At 41.9% G+C, this 19,819-nt stretch overlaps 1 protein-coding gene across 1 annotated transcript; it reads left to right on the top strand.

Moving 5' to 3' along the window:
• The first annotated feature begins 109 nt into the window (after positions 1-109).
• nup37 (nucleoporin 37) lies at positions 110-18,770 on the top strand. The gene is made up of 10 exons (XM_031313565.2): positions 110-224; positions 1,270-1,467; positions 1,552-1,673; positions 6,889-6,961; positions 7,202-7,296; positions 14,333-14,423; positions 17,063-17,244; positions 17,345-17,395; positions 18,384-18,477; positions 18,568-18,770. The coding sequence occupies exons 2-10, from the start codon at positions 1,312-1,314 to the stop codon at positions 18,679-18,681; spliced, it is 978 nt and encodes a 325-aa protein (XP_031169425.1). The 5' UTR covers positions 110-224; positions 1,270-1,311; the 3' UTR covers positions 18,682-18,770.
• The last annotated feature ends 1,049 nt before the right edge of the window (positions 18,771-19,819 follow it).

Below are 19,819 nucleotides of genomic sequence, written 5' to 3'. Positions count from 1 at the left end.
CGTGGCATAACACTAGAAAGTATTGTTTAGCACACGTTTTACTTCATAGCGCAACAATGTTCCAATATTATGCGCCGTGGTTTAGATTTTTAAATTTACGTTGCGCGAAATCACCCTTGACATTTGTACTCAAATGGTACATTCCATGTCGTACCCGGAAACAGCTTGAAAACATTTCAAACGCGCGTACCATTTGATTCAAAGACATTCTTGAAAATAAAGTGGTAAAGTATATCAGTCAGTACTTGATTCTGAATCGGAATAGACTCTCGTAACCAAGAGCTAATTATTACATTATTAGTCGGAGCGTTACATTGTAAAAACGGGCAATATAAACCTTTGTTTGGCTAATTGCTAGCTAGCTGTTCACTTCTTATAGATAGCAGTCACGTTTTAGCTAGCTTTTTGCCCGGTGACACGTTAACGTTGCCGTTATGTGTAACGTTAGTAACATGAACACTGGACCTGTGAATTTAAAATTAGCTAGCTAATATAAGATCATATATATATCATACTTTGTACCAAAATAACCTAGATTCGAGCTATTCACCCAGGTTTATTGTGGGAATATCAGTCTAACCTCTGACTTGCTCACAGCTAAGTTTGGGTAATATCCAATTTTCAGTTAAACATATCTCAAATAAAGCACTGCTTTGTGTGTTTGATGTTTGCCGATTTGAAGGGTGACCGATATAGTTTAGTAAAAATACCCACATGCCATACTAGCAGCTATGTATGCCTCTGTGATTACTGGAATACACAATACAAGTAGATATTTGAATGAGGTTTGGTCTACAGTTCTCTCCAAGCATCCTGACAAAAATCTAGTGCGTACCTTATGAGGGTGTCTGATTTAACTGTGCTCTTCAGAGGTTTAATAACTATTTGATCTATGACAGCTGAAGTTATAGATTTTATTTGTTATGCCATTGAACTGAACATGAGAAGTCAGCATAATATTCCACATTTCTATTCCACTATAAATTATGATCTCACAAAACACAGTACTTGAGGTCTTGCTCAAGCTTGGAGTGGGGGGATATCAATACAATCCTCTCTATCATTAATATCCAAATCTATATTGTAATGATACATAGCAATATAGTATAATCTATATCATCTCACAATATATATTTAGTCAGCCTACCTTAGCTCAGGTCAATGGCCAATTTTGTTCAGTATATTAAGGTGATTTATTAAGCAGATGTACGTCTTTTCACAGTGACAAAGTAACTGTGCCTTGTCCTCTTTTATTCTGATGTATTACAGTTGAAGCTCTGATCTGAAGCCAGTTTTACCAGGACACCCAGCATGCAGGAGGACTCTAGCCGCAGTCCCAGTTACACTGTGGCATGCGAGGACTATGTTCATGTGGTTGAATTTAGTCCTTTCAGCTCTGGTACCCCTGCTTCTCTTCTGGCCTACGGTGGAAACCAGTATGTGGTAGTGGGCACCTGCCTATTCCAGGTGAGAGATGCAGCTTCACACAACCCGGTTTACTTACAGTAATGCCCAGTTTATTGTTTTCTAAATGCACACTTGTTCCCACAGGAGGAGGATATGGAGATTGAGGGAGTTGAATTCAATGTTCTTCGAGCTTTTCATCATGAATTGCGGGTTGATGCTCTCGCCTGGAGCCCAGAGTCCCGGCTGGACAGGATACCCACAATCAGGTACTGCTACTTTGCTTCCAACACCTTGTTTTGGTGATACCATGTTGCATGGTGCAGGACAGGATGGTAGTGTCTGTCTGTCTGTCTGTCTTGAATAGATTGTGGAAGTCCTTGCTTCATAAATAGTTTCAGCGTCAAATTTGCAATATATGCACATGAAACTTTTGCACTGTAAAAGATGCAAATTAGTCGCACTTACAAAATATTTCACTGCTTGTTAATAGAAAATACATACTGCCAAATGTTGCTCATGACTAATCTTAAACACAGTTTAGTCCATGGTAATGACCACAGTCCTACTCAAATAGAAGAAGACAAAACAAACAGACAAAATAAAGAATGGTTGTTAAAAAAAAACATGTCAAGTTTCTTCAAAGTTAAAAGCTGCTGAAGTTACTTTGTTTTTTATATTCAGCCATATAAACCGGTTTTCATGGAACTATCACAAATTCTTAAAGTATAATTGTGGTGTTTAGCATGTTTTCTAAACTGTGATTACTACAAATAACTTATGCACTGGCTGTGCACAATGACATACTCTCTAAGGTATAATTTTTACCTTAAAGGTGCTGTAGGTAGGATTGTGAAGATCCAGGACTTAGCCAAAAAAATTGAACATCAACAACTTCTCAGTCTCTCCCCCCTTTCTGCTAAAACGGCCCCTCCCCCCACAAGGGAGAATGAGTGCGTGTGCATGAGCAGTGATTGACACACAGTTAGTCACCCCCCTGGCCCTGATTGGTGCATCTGAGCAGGTAGCGGTGGATTTTTGCAAATCGCAAGGAGGAGCCAGATTTTATATTTTTTTTATTACCTGCTTCATGTAGTTCTACTGGAACATAGGGTCAGTTTCAGCAAATATGACAGAAAGTTAGTTTTATAAGTCTTACCTACTGCACCTTTAAGGTCACAACAAAGTGCCTTTTACTCACTCAGCCTGAGTGCCCCTCTAGTTAGCTCAGGAGCTGCCTTATAGTGCCATTCGTGCAAAACTGCTGGTTGGAAGTGTCCTATTCATAGTTTTTACGTGACATCACAGCCCTATGGGACACTGAAACTGACCACCCATGCAACCAACGACTGCGGTCAAGCTAGCCATATCTGCCATCTCCATGGTCAAACCTGCTCATTTCATTTAAATAATTTTCCAGACAATTGCTTCTTGAGTGGCGTTACTATGTCTGCTCTGCACGCTGAGACTTCGCTCTGCTCTGCTGATCTCTGGATTCTCCACAAGACACATTGCTATGTAGCTAAACATTGCTAAAGTAGCCTACAGCCCAGACAGGGACGTAGCTGTTTTTAAAGTGAAAGTAAAAAACTTTTCAACTAGCTAACTCTGTCTGCTTTTTAACCCCTTGATCATAACAGATTATAGTAACTTTTTCCACGCCTCATTTATGAAAGGCCACCTCAAGAAAATGTGTTTTTTGTTAAGATTATGAAACAGACAATAGATTATAGATGTTTGTTTCTGGCTGTCAGTGTTAGCTAGGGTACCAGCGAGCCTTCATTTTTCCAGGTTCGTGTCTGTTGGCAGACAGAATTGCATAGTGAAATGCAATCTAAACGCACATTATATAACATAAACAAAGAACACATTTTCTTGCGGTGGCCTTTCTAAAATGAGTAGTGAAAGTTATGATATGTTACGATCAAAGAGTTAGCAGCTTAGCTAGCTACCACGCTAGCTAGTTTAAAAACATACATTTAAATGATTGAAATACCGCAGTGGGTGATGTATATGGGCCACACGTGCATAAGACTTGCAGTTTGTATATCTTTGTTGTTTTTTTTTTCTTTTTTGAGAGGAGATCTAAACACTTATGGGTTGTGAAAGATGAAGATTTGACAGTCTTGTGCGGTGGCTCTATGGAGTTCCCAATGTGTTTTGCCCTTCAGGTCCCTGTGCCTGACTGAAAGCTATGAATTGGTTGAAATAAAGGGTTTAAATAAATGGGCACTCTAGATTTGGCATCTGAACAACAACCTTTATAATGCAGGAGGCTACCAAATTAACAATATCTATTTCACAAGATTAATGTCTGTTTGTTGTCTAATGTTGTCTGTAAAATCGTGAAATGTCTTAATGTTATTAAGTTGCCTTCGGGATTCGAATATTCAACAATATGGTCTCTGAATGCCGTGCTTTTAAGCTGACAACCTACCAAATCACACCACCTTGACAAAAATAGAGGCGACAGAAATATAAATTTCAAATAAATTGGCAGATGCTTTTATCGCAACTTTCATTCTTCCCCATACACATGCATCAGTTGGGGATTCAGTGTCTTGCTCAAGAACACTGTGGACAGCAGAAGCTGGGGATCAAACCACCAGCTCTACATTCAATGGACATGCCTCCCTACCAGCTAAGACGTCCATATATTATGTGACGAGGTGCTGACATTAGCGGAGTCAATCAGAGTTATGACTTTATTAGCACAATTGGCTGTTTTAAATATAAGTTGGTGTTTATTGTGGGACAGCTACAGCTCTAGTGCCTCTTGTTATGTAAGGGGTCATCAGACCACTGTAATAGGATTAGGAGGTGTCAAGGTGTCATACTTCACTCCCACATCAGAAACCTGACATCTATGTCTTTTAAACACAACAGTATAAATATTCACAAACACTCGTCTATTGACTAGAACAAGAGGCAGTTGTGAAGAAAGCACAGCAGATACGCTGAGTGAAAAAAAGTCATCACTGCCTCACTGTCACGCTGCAGCTGCCAGGATGTGAGCCAAGTTATTTCAGGTGGCCTTGGACAGGAGGGAAGTAGTCTAACTGTAGATTGTTAGAAAGCAAGAGTTTTCTCCTAATTGGAGTGGTGGATGGGAAGGTTCCACGATCCCCCCGGAGGTGTTTAGGCTTTCTGTAATTGAAAAGGAAAGGCAGCGATAATTCCTGGCCTTCTGTGGTTTACTCCACAGGGCCCTCGAGCCAGCCCTGTGACGTGCGCACATGTTATTGCACTGATGACTACCCACTCAGGTTCCATCCTTCCCTTCGATCTGCACGTAGCCGTGCCTTCCAGGAAAAGTATAACATTCTCACGGTCTTGCCTGAAGTGGGGGCCCAGAGAGAGTGAGAGAGATGAGAGGAGGAGAAAGGGCTCGAGCTGCAGCGCTGCCACCATCCACCACAGCAGCTTGTAATGGGAAGATGTGCAGAATAATGAATCCTACAAAGACCAGACACACCACACATAACAACTAACTTTAGTTAGAAAGAAGAACTAACAGTTAGAAAGAACACATATGGAATTTCAGCATTTACTTTGCAATTTACAAGTGTGCAGTGTCACATATCATTCAATGCAATCTAACAATAAGACAAATTAGGCCCACCATTGTGCACTACAATTTACTGCTTGTTAGAGAATGAACAATTTGCTGTGGCGTGGCTCATTGCAAAGACAAACAATCCACCCCATCTGACAAGTAGCAGCCTTATTTAATTACTGACCAATCACAATCCTTCTCAGAGCAGATTTGTTCAGCATACAATGGACAAATCAAGCTTACAAGGAGTGAAGAAGAGCTGTTGTGGAAAGAAAATGTTACATCTGCTCTTTGGAAGTATTTTTTTTTTTTTTTTTTAAAGAGGATGTGTGGAACAACAGTAGGGATTTTTCTTTCTGTCTGAATGGAGGTAAAGACATTTGTTGTTGCTAACTTTTTAACTGCCAGTGATGGTCTTCACTCGGAGGGCATAACACACAGAGGTTCAGGCTGTCCCACCTCATGTTGTGCAGCCGTTGTGACCAACCAGTAGGGGACACTAGTGTAGTGACAAGATTAACCCCCACCGGCTTCCCACCCATTCACACGCCCAACCAAGCTAAAGATACAGCTACTGGGAATCAAACCCTCTCTTAGGTGTGAACTTTGCCCCAACTTTAGTTACATTTTTTTTTTTTTTTGAAGATGTGTTTTTGACATTTTGGGAAATATGCTCATTAACCAGGGGAGACTTCAGGAAGTCACAGTGGCTGACTCATATTTCACAAACAAGATATTATGTATGTTAAATAGTGAGCTTAGGTGCTTCTAGGCAGAATTTCGAACTTGTGACAGAGTTAGGCTAGCTGTTCCCCCTGTTTCCAGTCTTTATGCTGAGCTAAGCTAACTGTCTGTAGCTCCAGACATTAGAGTGGCAGCAATATTCTGATATAACTCTTGGCAAGAGAGCAAATGAGGTTTTCTTTGGGGGAAAAAGCATGTGCCAGTCATCAGAATTCAAATGTTGATGCAACTGAAGAAGTTTTACACTTAAAGATGATCCTCTCCCCCCAAAAAGGTCTCCTGTATCTGTGTGTTCTCAGGTCTCTTGGTTGAGGGTTACTTTGTGGTGACATCACATTTGAATTGATAAACTCTTGTCTCTCACTTCTGTCTTGGGCTAAAGCAACACCAACACTTTAATGTCAAAGCCATTTTCTTTATTGATCTCCTCTTGTGTTGTACACTAAAAGTCACTATTAAAAGTGAATTTCAGCTTTGTTGTTTTGCTCAATTACAACAACAAAGCTGAAATTCACTGGTTTCCCTTTTAATAGTGACTTTTAGTGTATAACACAAGAGGAGATCAATAAAGAAAATGGCTTTGACATTAAAGTAAAAAGGGCCAGAAAGTGTTCCATACTTTACTCCAAAGTACAACAGTAATTTGTAGGGTTAGAAGGCCTATCCTAATATAATCTAATCTACTGTAGCAGTAATACCCTGAAGCACGTTAAGGGTGTTTGTAGTGACATCATGCCAAATCCATCTGTGCCTGCGACTGAAAATGTGTAAACCGCTGTCTGTTTATTCTGGTGATATGTGTGTTTTTCTTGTCATAAGTGAGTTAGTGTAATTGTGTGAATAATTGCAGGCACTGGTGTATACTACGACTGATTAGAGGGAAAGTCCACACAGGTTTTTGAACAGAGACCTGCGTAAATGGCGTGAGGATTCTTGTTTTTCTCCGTGTTTATCTTAGCTTGCAATTAGAATCTCCCTGGCAGCGTTTCCACTGATCACTGTCCAAGTTTCTACCGCACACAGTGACACTCATCCAGAGGTGTCAGTCTAGGCGGCTGCAGGCATGCATGTAGGAAGAGATGTCGTCTGTCATTGGGTCTGTACAGTCTGACTCTGTTTTGATGTTCTCTCTCTGTTTATTTTTATATCCTCACCTTTCTTTTCCTCTTCCTTTCTCTTTGCAGATTTTGCACCGCTGGAGCTGACAGAAAGCTACGCCTGCTGACTTCTGATCTTCAGGATAGACATGAAGTAAAGGTAGTGCAGCATCTGGAGCACATTGGCCAGAATTGCGCTTGTCAGTTGGCATCAAACTCATTCTACTTAGCACTGACATTTGGTACTTAGTAAAACAGGAAATGTTGCCATGCACATAGAAAGCAGAGCTGCAGCTTGGTGTAGTAAGCCCAGTTTTGCTAGAAAATGCTCATTTAACAGTTTATTGATCATGTGTTTCCTGTTTTTGTTTACATATTGTTTTTCTATGCTGTTTCCTAGGTGATGGAGGGCCACACCAGCTACATTAACCATTTGGTGTTCGAGCCCACAGAGGGAAAACAAATTGCTTCCGTCAGTGATGATCACACTTGCAGGTCCGAACCGTTTTATTTCCGTGTGTGTGTGTGTGTGTGTGTGTGTGTGTGTGTGTGTGTGTGTGTGCGCGTGTGCGTGCGTGTGTGTGTGTGTTCCCAGCTTCTGATTTTCAGTTCTGTTCTCTGTTAATGGTGCATAACGTCTTGACTGTGTTTCCACAGTGAAACTTGATGCTAAGCACAACATGCTCCGGTGTGACTGTGCGTAAGCACAGAGCTGCTTTGTAGCTTTTCTAGCTAATTGGTTAAATATGGAAATCCAATTAGCTGCAGAACATTTGAACATTTTCCTTTCTAAGGGGGACCTATAACACGGTCCCCAAATTTGCTTTTTCAATTAATTCTAGAGGAGGGAAAATATGTGTCAGCGGTCAGGGTCACCTCAGGGACACCCCCCCCCCCCCCACACACACACACACACATCATCCTGAAACATGCAAAGCTGTGTTGCAGTACTGGTCCCCTTTGTTTATTGTTAATGTACAGTAAGGGTATCAATTCTTTGTTTTGATACTTTTAGATTTCAACCAAAGTTGCAGGCAGATGAAGACTTAAAATGTTCATATTATGCTTTTTGGCTTTTCCCCTTTCCTTTATTGTGTTATATATTTTTTTGTGCACATTATAGGTTTACAAAGTGAAAAAGCAAACAGCTCTATTGTAGTCCAGCCTTTACTTCCGTGACGAACGTGCGTCACTTTGTAACACGTTATAATGCTCGCCTAGCTGCTAGCATGGCACTCCCTCATACTCTGCAACTGACTAGCTAGCAGTGCTTACTGCGCATGCGCACTCCCAACAAAGATGGAACAGAAGTGAGATGTCTCACTCTGTAGCTAAAACAGAGAGCTCAACACACAGGGTGAAAAGAGGAGCTGCAGCAATGTGCAGTACAACAAAAATATGGTGTTTTCTGAAAATGAAACCACATAAACCTATTCTGGTACAGCCTCTAAATACAATTATGAACCTGAAAATGAGCATAATATGAGCACTTTAACTATTTTTATTATTACCTATTAATTTGCCTATTATTTTGTCAATTAGTCGTTAAATGTTAGAAAATTGTGTAAAATGTGCAGCACAGTTTCCCAGAGGCCAAGGTGACATCTTCAAATGGCTTCCTCTTTCTGACCAACAGTCCAACGTTTAAAGGAACTTATTGGGACTTTAGCTTATTCACCGTAACCCCCAGAGTTAGATAAGTCCATACATACCCTTCTCATCTCCGTGGGTGTTGTAGCTCTTTCCGACGGCTCCACCGGTAGCTTAGCCAGGTGAAGCACTGCTACTTCTGCTACTTGGGCGGAGTGATATGCTTGCACCTGAGAAGCACCGGACAGAGCACTGAGACTATAGTTCCCAGTTTATATAGAGTTAGAAGATGGCTGTGTCTCATGTGACCTTGTTATTTGTACACGCTGTGACTATACAAATCACAACATGTAAACAGGAACATGTTGGCGTTATTTTGTCACTTATTCGGAGCAGTAGGCTAGTTGGAACCGATTACCTTCAGGATCTGTGCTAGGCTAAGCTACCGGTGGAGCCGTCGGAAAGAGCTACAACGCGCACGGAGATGAGAAGGGTATGTATGGACTTATCTAACTCTGGGGGTTACGGTGAATAAGCTAAAGTCCCAATAAGTCGGCGTGTTCCTTTAAAGATTAATCAGTGAGGGCTATCACTTTAAAAAAAAAAAGACTAGTCTTAATGAATGAAACAAAACTTGTTATTGAACCGTTCTATTTTAGAGTCACCTAATAGCCAGGTAGCCACATCAAGCGGTGACACTTTGATTGGCACCGACTTGATGATTGTCCTGTCCTGCTCAGTGCCTTGTCCGGCCACATTAGCCCATCTGAATCTCCTCCACTCCTGTTCACTCTCCTCTTCCTCTGCCTCCGCTGACCGGCCAGAGAAAACAGGAGTGCGCTCCATGTGCTGAAAGATTTAAATTCTGTCATGTTGAGAAAATATGGGACATGGGAGGAAGACAGGCGGAACAAGGAATAGATCAAGTTAACAGGAGAGGACCTTCCAGTCAGCCCACACAAACTGAGGCTCAATATGAGAGGAGGAAACTAGTCCTGCAGAAAGGGAGGGAGGGGAGTGTTTGCCTGCATGTAAAGGCTCATGACCTATCCATCACTCTGTTAGGTTTGGCAGCAGTGCCTCTACTATAAGTTTGCTTAGCTTTGTCATCACTGTCCCCTGCAGTTGTGGGAACTTGGCAGTTGCCAACATGCAACCTGACGCTGCCGCATCTAGGTGGGGAGCCAAACTCCACTCCCTCAGGGGAGTTTACATTTGGTTCAGGTAGTCCAAACAGCTCATGGTATCAGTATAGATGGAGCGGGGTGAGACTGTGGGAAAATGTGCCACCTAGAGATCATGAGGGCACACTGCAGGATGCTGAGAGGATTTGGGGTTGACTGAGTTCGCAGATGAACTCAGGACAACGGACACCTGCTGCTGCTGCATTATGTATATTGTGGTTTAAAGCATTTTGTCCTGTTCTCAGTGATACTCTGTCGGTTTTTCTCGACTCATTATGTTGTGTAAGGGCAACAAATTACAACAGCATGATATCTCATCCATGCTTTCAACCTTTCTCCCATCCAAACCTTTCTTGGACTGACGTACCCCCACAGCTCTAGTACTTTGTCATGTTCTAAATATGTTCTTATGCATAGATTATAAACGGGATGTTATTTAACACCATTAGTTATAAACCTTTTTTCATACAATTTAATTGTCAAGGTTTAGGTAAATGTGGGTTTTAGACATGTGTTATTCATTACTTTGAGCCTATTTGAATAATGTATCCATTATCTTTAGCTATTTCAAGAATTTTCATCACTTTAATATGTTTCAACTGTCACTTTAAGATAGCAATATCTATTTCAGACATTAGCTATTACTTTTAGCTTGCTATTTCATTTCATGGGGTATGTACTGTGTAGTCTGAATAGCTTAGCTGGTAGCTTACTAGTTATTATAAGTAGTATTTTATAAATCCTAATTTATGTGTTTAGTTTCCTCCTTAAAGCTATAGTGCGTAGTTTCTGTCGCCCCCATGAGGAATTCTAAGTAATGATGACAACACTGTTGGTGCATCCACATGATACAAGCCTTCCGAGTTGCTAGTAACCAAGGAGGACACGGAGGATTAAAAAACATGATGGACTCTTCAGAAGAGGTATAGATAAAGACAATTAAGAAGTGGAGCGACGAAGCGATTGAGAGCCTTAAAGGCTGTTTTGACTGTACAATATGGGACACCTTCTTTGACACTTGCAGGGATCTGGAGGAATTAAACTCTGTGGTGACTGGTGTGTGGATAAAAACATTAAAGTATTTCCCAACGACAAACCATGGGTAAATAAAGAACTCAAAGTAGCACTGAAAAGGAAAAGGGAAGCTTTTAAACAAGGGGATATGTCCCAGATGAAGGCTGTACAAAGGGAGATAAGGCATTTAACCAATATGTGCAAGCATACATTTACTACAGATTGAGGCGAAAATGAGGGGTAATGACTTAAAACAGGCATGGCAATGGATGTACAAAATGATAGGGAAGGAGGTGAGGAGAAGCCACATTAACACAAATGGAGATGACCTGACCCTTGCAAATGAACTCAATGCTTTTTATGCGAGATTTGATACATCAGATTTCTCCTCAGAGCGTAATTCTGTCAGACAACAACTTCATTGTGGCCCTCTCCTGGTTGTAACAGCTGAGGAGGTGCATAGAATCTTCAAAAAGATTGATCCAAAAAAGGCAGCTGGTCCTGATAAGATCAGAGGAAGGGTTCTAAGGGGCTTGACCCACCAGCAGATGACTATAGAGGGGCAAGGGATTGAAGTGGTAGGGGAGTATAAATACTTAGGAACAATAATAGATGCTAAGCTATCATGGAATACCAACACTGATGCCATCTATAAAAAGGGTCTGCAGTGACAGAAAAAGACATGATGGTCCTTTTCTATTGCTCTTTTGTTGAGAGTATTTTAACTTTCTGCTCCATTGCCTGGTATTTGTCTTTGTCAGTGACAAACAAAAATAAATTACACAGGATAGTTAACATGGCCAGCAAGATTGCTGGACATCAGTTAAATTCTCTGACCACGATCTGCGAATCCAGGGTGGTGAGGAAAGGACAAGCAAGGGGAAGGGAGGCTTTAGTGGTCCTGTTGTGGTCTGTTGTCTATGGTCTGTTGTCTGTCTGTCTGTCTGATGAGCTGCATGGTGCAAGATGAATTTCCGAAAGGATCAATACATGTCTATCTATTTATCTAATTATCTTCACTCGAGTTTCTGCGCGGGGAAGTCGCCGGAAGACCCAATCTTCTGAACACAGCCATACTGAGAAATACAGAGAGAGTTGTGTGGAGCTGATAGTCTTAATTAGCTTTGTAGCAACTTATTTGGCAATGGCTGGAATGTAACGGACGTTTATTAATATAAAAAAGTTACGCACTAAAGCTTTAACACAAATGGGTGGATATACTTTTTTAATCAATTTCAAGTTTAGCAACTCCACAATCTTTCCACATGCCGTATCCCCCGGCCCCTATAGAAGTATCCCCCCATGGTACAAGGTCTTTTGGTTGGGAATTACTGTTCTATCCCATTAGCCAAACTTGTTAATTTGTACACATTCATGTATTCTCGCCAGGTGTATGGGGGAAAACAAGCCAACCCAATAAATATGTCAATTGGTTTCAGTAACTCTTTCAACAGTAAAAGTCTGGAATCGTGTTTTTTTTAAACAGGTAATGATGGACATAAAATCAAATGTTGAGCTTGGTCGTTAAATTAGATGCCGAAGCAACCATTGTGCACCTCAACCGGAGCGACCCTGTGATGGGATTATATTGTTTGAGTCTTCCAGTTCTCTCCCTCGAGAGAGTCACCTCCGATTATTTACTCTGCTCTCTACAATAAATCAGATCATGCAGCGCTAACAACGTTTCCCGTTTCCTCCACTTATGGGAAACATAAGACATACCGTAACGTTACGGCCACACTGTTTTCTCACTTAGAAAACACAATACAACTCTGTTGTACATGGACGCAGAGTGTTATTGCTTGATGTAGTGTTATGCAATTACTCAGTGTTTTATCAGAGGTGGTCACGCGTGTTTTCGTGTCTCATGACTTTCACCTCGTTTGGCGGAGGTCATGTTTTTTTGGGGAGCCGGTGCTCTCCGTTTGAAGGGCAGAGTGGTTGACCACAGTTTGGCTGTTGGTGGTGTAGCGTGCAATTGAGCTCTGCTTGGCTAGTGGTCTGAAAGAATAGGGTTTAGTCGTTGTTTTCCCGATGTGGTCTGGGGTTTTTTTCTTTTCTTTTTTCTGCTCAGCCTCACTCATGCTCCACGGTGAAGGCTCTGGCTGAGTCTGCACATGGGCAAAGGAAAGAAGCCCAGAGTTTCGACAGGGCTCTATCCTGCTGCAGGGGAGATGAGGCAGGAAAAGTTGAGTGTTTACTGAGGTCTTCATCTGAGACGGGGCATATCCTCTCCTTCACCGCACCACTGAGGACATCAATCTCTCCAACAACACACTTGACATTTAGATGGTCTTTGGAGGTACTTTTTGGGCTTTATTAGATGATGTCTTCTGCATGACCTCATCAGTCAGCGCCTTCCCATGCTTCACAAGCGTTTGTTTTATTTTCCCAGAAACACTTGCAGCCCCCCCACCACTACACCCCCTTCCCCACCTCCTCTCGTTGTTCAGGGATCATTCAGATGTGGTTAACCATAGATCCAGGTCTCAGGACCCGCAGTTCTCTCCATCCAAGTGATTCATTACATCCGTGGTCTTTCTCAGCTGCTTTTGCTATCATAGGTCTTATTTAGCTTTAGAATCGACCGTTATTTAAATAAGATTGGTCATAATCCTCACACATTGTGGCGTTTGCTTGCAAAGCCCTCCTGTTTCATTTTCACAAAGCAGGATGCCATTCAACTTCCCTGCGCTGCTCTTCCTCAACTGACACGCATCCTGCTGCCCTTTCTGTACTCTACAGAAAATGAATGGCAGCGGGCCGCCCACAGCGAAACATTTGCTGTAATGTGAGTGGAGCGTAACGCCGACTCAGGCGAGGGTGATGTCCTCCACACACCCCCACCCCCTCCTGCCCCTGCAATCATAGCTCAATGTAATGTGAGGCTGGCGTTTTCCCTGAAAGAGGAGTCCAGCATAAGTCTGTCTGTCTTCACAGCTCAGGGCTCAGATCTGAGAAAAGAGCCCTCTTTTCCTGGAAAAACAAAGAACATCCCTGAACATCACTTGTGCACAACAAGCAGAAGTAAGATCAATTAGGAGCAAACATGAAGTTGGATGAAAACTTGTTGACTAATATTGCCCGCATTGTGTGCCATAAAAGCCTCATAGCCGTGTGTTTTGTATTGAGAACTTGAGCTTGAATTCTGTAAAAAAAAAAAAAAAAAAAAAAAAGCATCAGAAGAAGAAACGACGAAATGCCTTTTTTTTAAAAGAATATTTTGGCTTAAGGTAATGAGGAAACTTGTGACAGTATATCTGGCTGTCTTACAATTAGGCCACCTGGGCAATGAACCATGTCATTTTGTTTTGGATCGAGCACCACAAAGAAAGAAACCTTGGGAAAGTGAACTCTCTTTCAGATATTATTCTCAGGGTGGCTCAAATGCCGATGCTATTTTTGGAAGTGCTCTAAAACCCCATCTTTGTTTTTAATTAAGAGGTAGTGGATTTTGTTTTGGATTTTAGGCCAAGAGCAGTTCACACATCAAGTCCAATCAATCCATAATATTACTAATGAGAACTGATTAAAAGTCCTGTGTTTGTTACCCCCTTCACAATAACCTTGCAAAGAATTCTCACAACAATTTCAGTTTATAATAAAACTGGTACAAATACTTATAAAACTTGAATTTTGCAAATGTAATGTTTGGAACCACTAAAAGCATACTAGGTTATACAATCACGTTGTCCCATCAGTTATATTTTAGTTTTCATGCTCATCTGAATTTATTCCTACAGGGTGTGGGACCTGGATGGAAATGAAAGCACTACTCTCAGACTTGGCTCTCCTGGCATCAGTGTGTGCTGGCACCCAGAGGAAGCCTTTAAGGTAGGAGGGGTTTGTTTTTAAGATACATGCTTATATTCTTCAAACTCATGAATTAGTTGTCTATAACTTAGTACACACTGAACTCCAATCACATAGTCAGGTGTGAGGTCAGGTGAACTGCAGAATGTAACGTTAGGTGAGGTGTCTCAGTGTTTAAAGCCAAGTGGCCATTAGATGACAGGCCAGGTAATTTGGTTATCCTCCGTTATGGGGCCCCGGTGTCAACGCACCTCATGTAGGAAGGTTGCCCCCCCCCCCCATGCCCCTGACCTCATTCATTCGTCATGCTGTCCAACAAACCTGGTCATTCGCACACATTCACAGTATCTCTACCATTGCATGCTGGTACAAACTGTATGACCCTGACTGAGAACAAGCGGGTATTGAAAATAGATGGATGAATAGTAAGATGGATGTAAAGAAGATGAAATAAAATGGAACTTTATTCATCCCGAATAAATTGTTCTGCAGCAGTTGCAGTACAAAGTAGGAAATAGTGCAAATATAAAATATCAATAAAGGTGTAAAAATATAAATAAACAGATATCCAAATATCCACCAAATCCAAAATATACACAATGCCAAAAATATAAACAAGGTTAACGGTAAGGTTGCTTCTTGTGGCAATGTCAAATCTCAGGTACAAGTATAATCACTATATTCAAAATGTTCAGTGATTATGTCCATGATATTGCAAATGTTGTCCCGTAAATCAGAAAATTGTAATGATTGTAATCCAGAACAGAGCTGAAATGGATGCTGGAGATGCACCCATCGTAGCAACATGAACTACAGTGAGGAAAATAAGTATTTGAACACCCTGCTATTTTGCAAGTTCTCCCACTTAGAAATCATGGAGGGGTCTGAAATTGTCATCGTAGGTGCATGTCCACTGTGAGAAAAAAAAATCCAGAAATCACAATATATGATTTTTTAACTATTTATTTGTATGATACAGCTGCAAATAAGTATTTGAACACCTGCCTATCAGCTAGAATTCTGACCCTCAAAGACCTGTTAGTCTGCCTTTAAAATGTCCACCTCCACTCCATTTATTATCCTAAATTAGATGCACCTGTTTGAGGTCGTTAGCTGCATAAAGACACCTGTCCACCCCATACAATCAGTAAGAATCCAACTACTAACATGGCCAAGACCAAAGACACTAGAGACAAAATTGTACACCTCCACAAGGCTGGAAAGGGCTACGGGGAAATTGCCAAGCAGCTTGGTGAAAAAAGGTCCACTGTTGGAGCAATCATTAGAAAATGGAAGAAGCTAAACCTGACTGTCAATCTCCCTCGGACTGGGGCTCCATGCAAGATCTCACCTCGTGGGGTCTCAATGATCCTAAGAAAGGTGAGAAATCAGCCCAGAACTACACGGGAGGAGCTGGTCAATGACCTGAAAAGAGCTGGGACCACCGTTTCCAAGGTTACTGTTGGTAATACACTAAGACGTCATGGTTTGAAATCATGCATGGCACGGAAGGTTCCCCTGCTTAAACCAGCACATGTCAAGGCCCGTCTTAAGTTTGCCAATGACCATTTGGATGATCCAGAGGAGTCATGGGAGAAAGTCATGTGGTCAGATGAGACCAAAATAGAACTTTTTGGTCATAATTCCACTAACCGTGTTTGGAGGAAGAAGAATGATGAGTACCATCCCAAGAACACCTTCCCTACTGTGAAGCATGGGGGTGGTAGCATCATGCTTTGGGGGTGTTTTTCTGCACATGGGACAGGGCGACTGCACTGTATTAAGGAGAGGATGACCGGGGCCATGTATTGCGAGATTTTGGGGAACAACCTGTGTTGTGGGTGGTGATGGCGCAGTGGATATGACACATGCCTTTGGTGTGTGAGACTCGGGTTCGAATCCCACTGTGATACATCAACCAATGTGTCCCTGAGCAAGACACTTAACCCCTAGTTGCTCCAGAGGAGTGTGACCTCTGACATATATAGCAATTGTAAGTTGCTTTGAATAAAAGTGTCAGCTAAATGACACGTAATGTAATAACAACCTCCTTCCCTCAGTTAAAGCATTGAAGATGGGTCGAGGCTGGGTCTTCCAACATGACAATGACCCGAAGCACACAGCCAGGATAACCAAGGAGTGGCTCTGGAAGAAGCATATCAAGGTTCTGGCGTGGCCTAGCCAGTCTCCAGACCTAAACCCAATAGCTCAAACTCCGTGTTTCTCAGCGACAGCCCAGAAACCTGACTGATCTAGAGAAGATCTGTGTGGAGGAGTGGGCCAAAATCCCTCCTGCAGTGTGTGCAAACCTGCTGAAAAACTACAGGAAACGTTTGACCTCTGTGATTGCAAACAAAGGCTACTGTACCAAATATTAACATTGATTTTCTCAGGTGTTCAAATACTTATTTGCAGCTGTATCATACAAATAAATATAGTATAATAATAGTTAAAAAATCATATATTGTTATATTAAATATTTAAATATTTCTGATTTTTTTTTTTAGATTGTCTCTCACAGTGGACATGCACCTACGATGACAATTTCAGACCCCTCCATGATTTCTAAGTGGGAGAACTTGCAAAATAGCAGGGTGTTCAAATACTTATTTTCCTCACTGTATAAATACTGGTTTAAAAGACCCGTCTGTCCTCTCCAGTTAATGGTGGCAGAGAAGAAGGGAACAATTCGCTTCTATGACCTGGTGACCCAGCAGGCCATTCTGTCAGTGGACTGTGGTCAGTCACCACTCATGTCAGCGGATTGGTGCCTCACAAACACAATTAAAGTCGGTGCTGTGGCAGGCAACGACTGGCTCATCTGGGACATAACTCGCTCCAGGTAAGCAAGGGAGCGTGGGTAATATTCTATTGATGCTGCGTGACATATTGAATCGGGATGATGGCACATAATGGGATGTCCTTGTTTTTATTCTTTGCAGTTATCCTCAGGAAAAAAGACCAGCCCACATAGATAAAGCAAGGTTATTCAAGTAAGAAAAATGAATTCTTAATTTATTTATTTTTTACTTTTGCAAGGCTTTTTGTTTTCACTTTTCAACAATTTACACCAAGAAACATTTTTTTTAACAGATTTTGACCTGGATTTTATGTCTCCATGCACCCACAACTTGCCAATTCACGAGCTCAAAGGAATAGTTTGGATCTTTTGAAGTGGGGTTGTATGAGGTACTTATCCAGTCAGTGTATTAGCTACAGTAGATGGCGGTCGGCACGCCACGCCACCAATTTGGAGAAGCAGGTAGAAGTACCGACACAGAAACTAAGAAATGTGCTGCTAAACGCATTTTAGACCCCTAAAAGGACCACCTAAACAAATCAATATCAGTTTAAGTGTACGCTATATTTAGAATACTTTGCTTTACTTTGCCGTCAGACATCCCTTTCTGACGCTTAACTGAAGCTGTCTCCAGCGGTAGACTAACAACTCCCGTGTTCTGTGAGGTAAAATTACAAGCGGTGAAAAAATTCTAAATATAGCGTAAACTTAAACTGATATTGATTTTATTAGGTGGGCCCTTTTTTAAAGATTATTTTTTGGGCTTTTCCACCTTTTATTTGACAGGACAGCTAAGTGAGAAAGGGGAGAGAAAGAGGGGGGGAAGACATGCAGGAAATCGTCACAGGTCGGATTTGAACCCTGCGTTGAGGCATAAACCTCAGTATATGTGTGCCTGCTCTACCCACCTAGTCAACCCGGCCACAGGTGGGCCCTTTTTTAGGTGGCTGAAATACCTTTTGTTGTGGGGCTCTACCCACTGCAGTTCATTGCTTAGCCATCTACTGTAATACACTGACTATGGATAAGTACCTCGTTCAGCCCCACTTCAAAAGATCCAAATGTCCCTTTAAGTTTTGCATGCATGCAGATAAAACATTTTAATTGATTGCCAGCTGTTTTTAATGTACAACATTTTAAAAGTTTGTGGGATGACATTTAAAGAGATGAGATCTTCTCAGGTGGTCTCGAGCCAACGAAAACCTCTTTGCCACCACTGGATGCCCAGGAAAGATCTGCAGTCAGTTACTCATCCACCATCTTGGCCACCCACAGGTGAGTGAGATGCTATTCTCAGTCCAGATCATTATGTGTAAAATGTTCTCTCCAGCTCCAGTCTCATATCGCACACTGATGTCATTACAGCCAGTGATGATCGGATCGGCCACAGTAGGATCGGGCCTCAGCTGGCACCGGACGCTCCCGCTGTGTGTGATTGGTGGCGACAGGAAACTTTGCTTCTGGATGACTGAAATGTAGACATCTGTACAGCACCTGTCATGGTGGATAACTGATCTTAGTGTTTCTATTCTAGGAAATGTCCAATAAAATAAATATTTTTCTGAGTATCTGCTGAGTTTTTATGGAATTTGATGGAAATTGGCTGCATGCTTGAGCTTTGTTCTTTTTCATTTCTGACTACCCCTTCAGGTCTGCTACAGATAAACAGCGGGCTGGTTGTTGCTCTGCGAAGAGCTCGTTTTTCTTTTCTCTTAAGAGTAAGTTACATCAGCTGTCTGTTATGTCCTGCCAAGAAAGCTGTACTTCAAAGGAATGCATCGAGGCATCAGTGCCAGCTCTCCACTTCACCGGCCAACATGATCACCGTACTTCAGGTGTTCTCTCTCTGACTGTTTCTCAATTTCCTCACTATCAATGACAGACTCTGAATTATATCAATAATATATCTTTGTATGGGCTGAAGAAAACAGGAAGGTTAGGATGAGGGAAAAAGTAGGAGGTCTGGCCGTGCTCCAGCTGTTAGACAAACCCTGCAGGGGACGCCAGGGTTGTACGTGTAATCATAGGAAGAGGCCATTTCAGGTCATCTCCAACTCCATGGCATACAAAGTGAGCACTTCATGAGGATGCAGGGAGAGGAAGAGATGCGCCTTACCTAGACCTTACCTAGATCACCTTACCATGGAGAATAATTATCAATGCTCCACAGACCAAACATGGAAGACAAGGGATCGTTTGGCAGGAACTTGTAATGCCCTCTGATAAAACAAGGACTCATTGTACTTACACAGGAATGTCATGTGTGAGAAACACCGTCTCCATTTTCATGGCAGTCATATGCCCGCTAAGCTACAGAGGGCACTCATTTAATTAACTTGATCATGAATCATTCTAGGTGACAGCTGATCACCTGTTTCCACAGATGTAATTAATCTTCAACGTTGGATAAATATTCATTCCTACTAGGGTGTTTAACAGAGCCATTTCTTGTACTTTTATTAATGTATATGCCAGCTGAAAAACTAGGTTGTATTGTACAGCGACGCCCCTGCACGACAGAACACAGCAAGAAGAGGCCGTGGAGACCTCCACTCTTTCAAACTAGTTCGTCAACCTCGTATATTTCTTGGACAGGACGCGTTAACCGCCATCCACA

The sequence above is a fragment of the Sander lucioperca genome, chromosome 20, assembly GCF_008315115.2.
Source record: "Sander lucioperca isolate FBNREF2018 chromosome 20, SLUC_FBN_1.2, whole genome shotgun sequence".
In the NCBI taxonomy this organism is placed as follows: domain Eukaryota; kingdom Metazoa; phylum Chordata; class Actinopteri; order Perciformes; family Percidae; genus Sander; species Sander lucioperca.
The sequence above is the reverse complement of the archived record's forward strand: the minus strand, read 5'-3'. Positions and strand labels throughout refer to the sequence as shown.